Raw genomic sequence first — 10,586 nt, forward strand, 5'->3', positions numbered from 1 at the left:
TTTAAATAATTAGAAATCTGAATTTTAATTGCCCCCGTCGGTCCTTCCCTCACTAGCCAGCTTCAACGTCGTCGAGCTTTTTCTCCATCAAGTCGTCAGTTTTGAATGAAAATAACATACCTAATAAAATGAACATCTAGAAAATTTTATTGTATCTACATAAATCTAATCCAAATTAAATGAACATCCACTTTGAAATGAAAATAACCGTCTATATACTTAGTAAAATGAACATCCACATCCAAAAAAAAAATTTAATTTTTATTAAACAAAGGAAAAAATGTAAAAGGGCATATAACCACCTTATGATTTGATGTAACCATAAAATTGGAAAAACAAAAAACAGAAAAAATTTGAATAGATAAAAGAGACATGAGTGAGAATTAAAAGTAAGTAATTTATTTGATATATTATTGCCTTTAAGCACGTGTGTGGTATATCTAACATACTCACACGGTTACTTCAAACAGCGGCATTGTTGAGTTTTTGGTGGCGTATGCGAAGCCCGCGGCGGCATCAGTTGGAATCCACGGCGGCATCGGCACGGCCGACTGGGAGGGGTGGTTGTAACGGCGCAAGTGAGGCTACGACAGCGAGAAGAGGACCGGAGATTGAGACAAAAAAACAGCTAAATTTTATTTTATGTAGCATTCATTAATTATTACAACAATTAATAAATATTAAATAAGATAAATTATAGCTATTTTTAACTAATTTTCTTTAGTTATCAAATATTTTTATAAAACTAATTAACAATCTAATTTTTAATTAAAATTTAATTTTCTTTTTTACTTCATGGTTCACGTTATTCAAATTTATTATTGTTTTCTATACTTTCTCGTTACTTATCGATGTGACATTAGGAACAAGCACGGGAGGCCTTGTAACTACAATCTTAACTCCTCTAAATAAATATAACTGTCCACTTTTTGTTACTAAAGATATCAAACCATTTTACTTGAAACATTGCTCAAGAATTTTCCTATAACATAAGTAATAATTCGCTTTTCAAATATATCCTTTCATCTTTCTTTTTAACACATATAGTTACCTTTTATCTTAAGGGTATTATTACACATTTACACATAAAACTAATCAAGTTTCATTCTTTTTATATAAATATGTAATTAAGTGGTATTATATATAGTATTTGTTTGGAAGTCATTAAATTGATAAAAATAGATTTTTTTAATAAAAAAATATTTTTTTATTTTTTAGTGTGTTTATCAAATTTCTAATAGTAAAAATAAAAACACTAGAAAAAAAATATCATTTTTGAAAAGTTACAATTTACATCTTTTTTTAAAATTCACGTAATAAACGAAAAAAAAGTACTTTTATGTTATTTTATTCAAACATAATTGATAGATAAAAAAAAATTATTTTACATGAGATATCCAAATATAAAATTACTTTTATTTTTGTAAATTTTTTTTTAAAAATATCATTAAAAAAAGATATTTTCCGAAAATGACGCCCAAACAAGCCCATATAAATAAAGTTAGTTTATATTTATGTATTTATTATTTTAAAATAAATAATTACTTTTATCAACCTAAAAATTTTGGATTGAATGTCAATAAATATAAAAATGTACACTAAAAATTCATTAAAATAGAGCTCCACATATTCAAAAAATTATACAAATCCATATTATTTAATTTCTTATAGTGGGCCTAGCTATGTTGAACAACGAACATTACCGGCTGGCAAAGGTAATAAAATCATTGTGGGGACCAAAGGATGATGGGAAATACTTGCATAAAGTGCTCATGGAGAAGCTTGGAATACCAATCTTGTCATTCCCACCTTTAATATGAAGTCGTTGCAACCAATTACATTCTCAATCTTACAATGTTCCTTTCCTTTTCTATTTTTCTCCTTAGAAATTAAAAGAATGAAATTTAACTCATTACATTATGTATGGATATTTATTTCATTGATATTAAATTTTGATGTAACTCATCTCTGCTTTCAAAGACTATTTGATATTATAATTTATCGTAGCAAAGCAAGCCAAGCACACTCATTCAATTTTTTATTTTGCTCGCCATTAATATCATACTAGTTGCCAGCAAGGCGAGTTTGCACTGAAAAATTAATATTAAATAATTAAATGACAGATAATAATGATAATAATAATTAAAAATAATTTAAATTACATTTAGTTAGATTTATATGTGTTATATAAAATAATATAATAAATAATTTTAGTTATAATTTTTTGCATTTTTATATTAATTTTATAAACCATTTAAAATCAAAGTAAAATTTCTTAATGATCAATGAAATAAAATTGAATTTTTTATATTTTATTTAGATCTCAAAAAAAAAAATCAAATACTTAAAACTTGTAAAAAGACCAATTCTTTTCTAATAGAAGTATAAATTCTCTATCTTATTATTAAATATTATTTGAACATATTTTTATTAAGATATAATATAAGTAAAAGAAAAGGAAAAAAATCAAGGAAAAAAACATATAGGTTTGAATAAAGGAGAGTTCTATGGTGTGGATGGGATTAAACATCCATACCTGTGGATATTATGTGGACATCTTGTTCGGTGAACACGTTTTCGTTGTCCATGCTCACAGGTTCGGCTGATGGGAAAGTATGTCAAGAAGTAACAGTGGTTTTGCAGATGTACTACACAATGTAGAAAAATTAATAAATGTAATGAAATGCTAATTATTTTTTGACAAGTTGGGACTTATGAAAAAGTTGTATTTTTTTTTTGTATATGTGGCCATGAAAAATAATATTTTATTTTTCTGTTTTATTAGTAACATACATCACATATTTATTTATTTATTTTTTTAGGTTAAATATCAAAACAATACACTGCATTCTTTTATTTTCTTTATCCATTTAACAATATACAATTCCTTCCATTATACGAGAATACCATGACAAAAAAAAAGTTAGAGAAACTTTGCTACATTTTCTGGAAATTAAAAAATCAGATTACCCAAACAAATCCAAAAACATATTAGCCCATTTTTTTTAATGCTATCTTTGACTTGTTTTTAACTACAAAAAAATTTATTTCTGTACAGTTACATAAAAATGGTGACCCAAGTCCAATATCCAGTAATGACCACATACACAAAAAAAATACAACTTATCCATTAATTTTAACTTGCCAAAAAATAATTAATATCTTATTACATTTATTAATTTTTTTATATTGTGCAGTGTATATACAAAATCACTGTTACTTCCTGACATACTTTTTCCATCCGTCGAACCTGTAAACATGGACAACCAAAACATATTCATTAAACAAAATGTTCACATAATATTCATAAGTATGGATGTTTAATCCCATCCATACTATAAAACTCCCCTTGAATAAATACTAACTCTAGATTGGATGTTGTCAAAGAATAAAGTTAATGACCATATAATGTCAACGTTTCTTCAAAAAAGAGTTTACTTCAGTTATGATTATGTGTATATTGAAAAAAGTAATATAAAATGCGAGTTGGTGGTCTTTTTTTTTCTAAAATTCTAAATGAGATAAATTATTATAATTTTCTACTATATAAATTAGTTCTAAAGAGAGAATCCAGTTGCGTTGCTAAGAAATATAGACGAGTCAAATGATTTATGTATTGAAATTAGCCTACTGTGAGAAGAGAGAAAAATTGTGTAATAGAGTGTATAACTTTTGCGGATTTTTTATTCTAATAAATAAATTAATTATAATAATTATTAAAATAAATAATTTAAAAAATATTTATCGAAATAAATATCTCTCTTATCTTGTTTATACTATAAACGAGATAATTTTGCAATGTAAATCAGATAAGAGGAGTGAACACAAAATGTGTATATCTTGTTTACAGCGTAAACAAGATACATAGATTTTTAAAAAAAAAAATTTAAAAATAATAAAAAATATTAATATTATTAATAATTCAAATGCAATTAGTACATACAAAGGTTGGTAGAAGAGATTAAAATGGATATGTTTGATCAATTAGTACTCAAAAAGATTGATGGATAGTGGGAAGCGAATTGAAACGGTTATCTCTCAGCACTAATTCCATCAACTTTTTTGAGTACTAATTGATCAAATATATCCATTTTAATCTCTTCTACCAACCTTTTTATGTACTAATTGTATGCTAAAAATTTGGATTATTGATAATATTAATATTTTTTATTATTTTATTTTTTTTTTAAAAAATACATGTATCTCGTTTACACAGATATATATCTTGTTTACAATGTAACGAGATATGTGTATATCTCGTTTACACACGTTAGATACATACAAAATTATCTCGTTTATAATGTAAACGAAATAAGAAAGGGATATTTATTTCGGTAAATATTTTTTAAATTATTTATTTCGATAATTATTATAGTTTATTTATTTATTAAAATAAAAAATCCTAACTTTTGCAGGTAATAAAATTAAAAAATTATTTTGATTCAAAGAATGAATCTTATTCCCAACGAGATATTATCTGTAAATTTTAAAAAAGACAGTTTTTATTTATCCTGATAATAAAAAAGTCTCAAGAACAAACATGATTTAGAATTAGAATTTATTATCTTCGAAATTTTTTTTTACTCAGATAATTTTATGTTGTATTATCATGGATAAATAGCAATGATGAATTTCAACTTTTATTGCAAAATTATGATCGCCTTCTAAAAAATTGTATTATAAACAAGGTATACCGATAAATCTTTTAGAATTTAACACGAAATAGTTTTAACCTTTAATTTTTTTCCTCATCAATTATAATACATACTATTGTCAAAAATAGAATTATTTGTATTTATAGGTTTAATGAAAAAAATACTTATGCTTTTTAAAATGAGTAATGCTACAAATTTAAATTTTTTTATGAACTAAATCTAATTAAATTAAATAATAAAACTTAAAATAATATTAGTCATAACTAATTGTTATTATGTTAGACTAACTTAATTAAATTAAATTAACAAAAAAACTTAAATATGTAACATTATTTTTTTAAATTCATTCCTCTATTTTTAATTTAGCACTTAGTTACATATGAAATATTGTATATTTCTCTTATTTATGTGTAAGCGTTTTATTATATACAATATATAATAATGCTATACAATTTTATTTTGATTATTTCTATATTTTGCTCCTATAATTGATTTACGAAAAGAATTGCTAAAAAATTTTAGATTAACTATTTACAAAGTTAAATTTTTTAGAATAATTAATTAAAGCAATTTGAATAAAAAATTAATACTTAAATTAGATGCATATCACTTGAGTGTATATATGTATAAAGTGCTACCCGTCACATGTTTTAAACTTGTTGGATGTTAAAGTTCGATGATGTAAAAAATTTACAACATTTAGTGCTTTTTTTGAATGCCATGACACCACACTATACAAGGTAATTTATATATACAGATAGGGGTGTCCATCGTATCCGCAGATCCGCGGTAAATATCCGCATCCGATCCGAAAATTGCGGATACGATCCGATCCACAAATTGATCGGATCGGATCCGATCCGCACTCTTTGCGGATTGGATCGCCGATATCTGCTCTACATCTGCGTATCCGATCCGCGGATCCGCAGATCCGCACTATAATAATTAAAATATATATATATATGTTTGGTATTATATTTACTTGTTTGTATGTTTTAGTTAGTAATTATTATTCATATATTGTATTATTTTATTTTTGTTATTTAGAGAGAGTTCGATTAAAAATAATTTAGGAATAAATAAGTTTAAAACTATGAAAGAAATATTTTTATCGAATTCTTTTACATAGAAATATGATTAAAAAGAGAACGTTTAATTATGCGGATATATTCGATATCCGATCCGATCCGATCCGCAAATGTACGGATCGGATCGGATCCGACACTAAAAAGTGCGGATATCATATCCGATCCGATCCGATGAAAATTGTGCGGATCGGATCGAATTTTCGCCCATATTCGATACGATCTGATCCGCGGACACCCCTATATACAGATGGCTCTTACCTTAGAGCATCTCCAACGGGCAAATATTTGGAACCCTCCTACTGTGTTATCAAAGAGAAAAGAGAAATGGGACGTTGGAGAGGAACTCACTTGAGTTCCTTCACGCAATTCAAAACGAGAGAGTCCCTCTAAATGGGGACTCCCATTAACCAATACACAATTGCCAAATGGCAAGTAAAATAAAAAATAAATAATTATATTATATAATTAAATAATAATTAATTTAATAATAATTATAATGACTAATTATATTAAATATTGATATTTTTATTTAATTAATAATTTATATTAATTAAGTAATTAAATTATAATTAATTTATTAATAATTATAATAATTAAATAATTAAATTTCTATTTAATTAATAATTTATATTAATTATTTATATCATAATTAATATTAAATATTATTTATATTTATATTGTTATATTAATTTAGCCGTTGCAAAACTAGCCGTTGTAAAAATAGCCGTTAGAAACTAGCCATTACTATGTTACCGTTATTATTAATAAATTAATATTTTGTTACTCTATATATACCATTTAGATACACTTTTATTCTCACACTCTCTACTACTCTTCTTCATCTTCCAAGTTTACAAAATCATAATTCTGCTACTATTATTTTTTGTTCGAAAAAATGGATCCAAACTAACTCTACTCTTTCTTCAATTACTTACAAAACTTTCCTCAAATTTCAAATACCCAACAATCTCAAACCTCAAACTCTCAAGTTCCAAACCAAAACTTCACACTACCAAATACATTTCAAAATGTAAATCCACAAAATCTTTCTAATTTCAATTTTCAAGCTCCTTGTAATAATCAATTTCCTATATTCCAACCGCAAAATCAAAATTCACAAACACCCCATTTTCCATTTTCATCCATATTCAACCCCTCTATCGGAAATGTTACTCCAACTTCCTTGCCATTTCCAACTCAATTAAGTGCATCAAGACATAACTCATCTGGTGTTGGTGGCTCTTCTAACCCATCCTCTCAAACTCCTATACAATCTAGTCCAAATTCGCAATATTCAGATTTTGCCAACCCTCGTGGATTAGATGCTATCGACCTCAATGATGATGATATTGAAGATCAGAGGCAAGATAGTATTCAACATTGGCATTGGAAAGAGGATGAGATGCTGATCAGTGCATGGTTAAATATTTCAACTGACCCTGTAGTTGGTACCGATCAAAAGGGGAAAACATTTTGGAGTCGAATTCATAGCTACTGTGTAGAATTTTTCTCCGACATGACAAGGGGGGTAGTTACATGTAAGAAACGATGGTATAAGATCAACAAGGTTGTTGCACAATTTGCTGGTTGCTACGATCAAGCTACTCGAAACATAAGGAGTGGTTCGAACGCTGATGATATAAAGGAGTTGGCTTATAAACTTTATTCCACACATTATGGTCAAAAATTCACTTTTGAGAGGCATTGGAACATGCTTCGGTTGGAGCAAAAATGGAGAAGCCAACTACCTACACAGAGTGGCGGCTCAAAGAGAACCAAGGTTAGTGCAACTGGAGCATACTCATCCTCATCAAACCCAGAAACACCGTTGGCTGACGAACCCGGTGTGGAATCTCCCGTTCGCCCACAAGGATCAAAGAAGAGCAAGCGAAAAGGTAAGGAAAAAGCACAGATGTCTGAAGATTTTAGCGAAAGAAAATCATCGGTTGTCAAAAAATTATCTCTCATGGAAGATATTAAGAATGTTAGAGAAAAGGAACTAATGGAAAGGGAAAAAGAAAGAGAAGAGGAGAAGGAACATAGAGCAAAAATGATGGCAATCAAAGAGAAGGAGTAACAAATTCAAACGGCGATGAAAGAACAAGAATTACAAGCTCAAGCGGCAATGAAAGAACAAGAATTACAAACTCAGAGGTATATTAAAGAAATGGAGATAAAAACAAAAGAAAGGAAAATGGAAAGGATGGCCAAGGAAAGGGAAAGGGAGATGGATATGCAAATACTTAATGCTGACACGTCTACAATGAGTGAAAAACGACGAGCTCTTCATGAGATTGCATGTGAGAAAATAATCACCAAGTGGTTTACTTAATGGTTCCTTATATTCGTAGAGTTATGTAGTATGTTCTTATTTTTATTGCGTATTACTGGTATGTGATGTAGTTTGTTTTATTTATTTCTGATGTAAGTTTTTAAATTAGTCAATATTATTGTGCCGTTATTGTTCATGAAAGTGACCGTTGCAAAACTAGCCGTTAAGTAGCCGTTGCAAAACTAGCCGTTGCAAAACTAGCCGTTGCAGAGCTAGCCGTTGCAAAACTAGCCGTTGCAAAACTAGCCGTTAACTAGCCGTTAAGGTACTTACTGCAGACACACTTATAAATATCAACTATCAATGACTCCGCAACTCCACTTCAACTCTACTTTCTCACCTCGAAATGTAAGACCCAGAACTTTTGAAAAGTCTTATTATGATCAAGTCTCAAATCATATAGTTATTTACAGCCTTAATTTCAGAAATTATTTTAGTAATGATAATTAAGGCAAGTTTTGATTTATTGGATTTGAGATAAGTTATGATTATTATCCAATTTTACAATTATTGGATTATTTTTTATATTCAGAGTATAAAGTTGATAGTTATGAAATAATAAGGATTTTATATGATTTGGATTAGATAAGTAATATTTTAAAATATTACTATTGCTATTTTGGAGAAGAAATTAAGTATATTATTTCTAATTATTTGATTTGGGCATTTTATTGAAAATAATTTGTGAAATTGGTGAGCAAATGGTATTTTCTATATATAATTAGTATTGGATTTAATTTGGATTTCAATTACTATATTATTCCCGATTTTAAGTGAAATTACCAAATTGCCCTTAACCCTAAGTTTAAAAAAATGAAACCCTAAACCTCCAACCCAGCAGCCGAAACCCTACCTGCCTTCCCTTTCACCCACGGACAGCAACACCCATGGTTTCCCCTTCCACAACTGAAAGTAGCAGAATCAAAGAGGGAAAGGGAGATTGAGCTGCAGCGAGAGCGGGAGGAGGGAGCTCATCGCTGCCATCGCGCCTCACCGCGCCGCGCCGCCGTAGCAGTCCATGCTGCCAGGGTCACCGTCGCACCACCATGTTGCCACCGATTTGACGCCGTCGAAGTTTCCTGCGTCGCCACTATTCGTGCAGAAGAGGGTTTGAGGGGAAGCAGCTGTCGCACGCGAGCCAGAGGAGCTCATCCTCGCCGATCTGTCACTGTCGGGGTCACCGCACTGTCGTCCTTGCCAGCTCCGAACGAGAAGCACGATAGGGCTCCGTTTCTGTTTCCCTGGTCCGCCGTGAGTGAGCGACGTTGGGAGAGAGGAGTCCCTGTGGAGCCACGAGCTGCGTCGGTCGCCACCACGTCGCGTCGGAGAGGAAGGTTGAGACTGAGCGCCGCTGGGAGAGAGGACGACGCGAGCTGGAGGTCCGGTCGTTGCTGTGCTATGGAGCAGACTGAACCGCGCCGTGCTGTTGGGGTTCTCACCGTCGCCGGAAAAGGATTCAGGCCGCCGCAGGTGTCGCGGTCGGAAGAGGAAGCTGTGCCCTGTGTTTTGACCGCCGGGAGTGGTTCTGTGACTTCCGGGATCATCGCCGGAGCTCCGAGCTGAGCCTCTGCCACTTGAGACCCTGCTGCCATCGCCGAAAAAGGTTGCCGGTAAGGGTTTTAATTGTGGTTTCTGTCCTTTTTGAATTCCGGGAATACTATAGTCACTGCGTGTTGGTTTCAGTTGGCGCGATCGGAAATTGTCGTCGCTGCCGCTTGAGGTGGCTGCCGGGCTGCCGTTGAACCGGTTTGAGAGACCGCCGCTGTTCGGTTCAGCCGTTCCTTCTTCGTTTCGGTAAGTAAGTATGTTTCGGAAAGCCTCACGTTAGTATTTCGTCGCGTTTGGTTAATGAATATGAATCTTGATAACGTGGGACCGAGTCCTGATTATTGTATGTTGCGATTAGTGTTGCTATGGTTATTGTGAACGTGGCTGGGAGCTGAGGTTTTGGTTGCCGTCAGTTCGGGTTGAGGCGGAAATGGACTTGATGAGGCGTTTGGATTATGGAACTGCGTTTTGAGGTAGGGGCGCTTTCCGAAAACTATAGTTTATTATTGGAATTATTACATATGGGTACTGATGTGAGATATTGTGTATGTGGTGATTGGATCTGCCTTATGTATCAATTGATTGACTCAAATAACTATGGATGTTGGCTTGGATGAATTGTTGTGTGGCTTGTGAAATATAATGTTTGAAGTTGATTCTTTAAATATTTGAAATGAGTTTAATCCGTTGAGGATTGGTTTGAATTGAGTCAATTAATTTGATGATGTGAAAGATAGAATGCTCTTGAAATTCAGCCTGGGTTGCTTTAATTGCTCTGGTTTTGATAAATGATTTATTGCTGAACCGATTCTTTAAAGCTTTATAAATGAGTTAAATCGGTTGATATTGAGTTGATTTTTGAAATGGTTTCCTTGAGGTATGCCATTGAGGCGACTGTTGGATTTAGCTTGCTTTTGAATTGATTTCTGGTTTTGAGCTGTTGAAAAGGAATGAGAAACAGTT

The 10,586-nt window shown here is 31.2% G+C and overlaps 1 protein-coding gene across 1 annotated transcript; it reads left to right on the plus strand.

Annotated features, from left to right (window-relative positions):
- The first annotated feature begins 496 nt into the window (after positions 1–496).
- On the plus strand, positions 497–7,820 carry LOC148549703 (glutathione S-transferase T3-like). The gene is made up of 2 exons (XM_088495758.1): positions 497–578; positions 7,042–7,820. Exons 1-2 carry the CDS (start codon positions 497–499, stop codon positions 7,818–7,820), a joined length of 861 nt encoding a protein of 286 aa, XP_088351884.1.
- Positions 7,821–10,586: the final 2,766 nt, after the last annotated feature.

The sequence above is a fragment of the Arachis ipaensis genome, chromosome B8 (assembly GCF_059453495.1).
Source record: "Arachis ipaensis isolate K30076 ecotype BB chromosome B8, ASM5945349v1, whole genome shotgun sequence".
Classification (NCBI taxonomy): domain Eukaryota; kingdom Viridiplantae; phylum Streptophyta; class Magnoliopsida; order Fabales; family Fabaceae; genus Arachis; species Arachis ipaensis.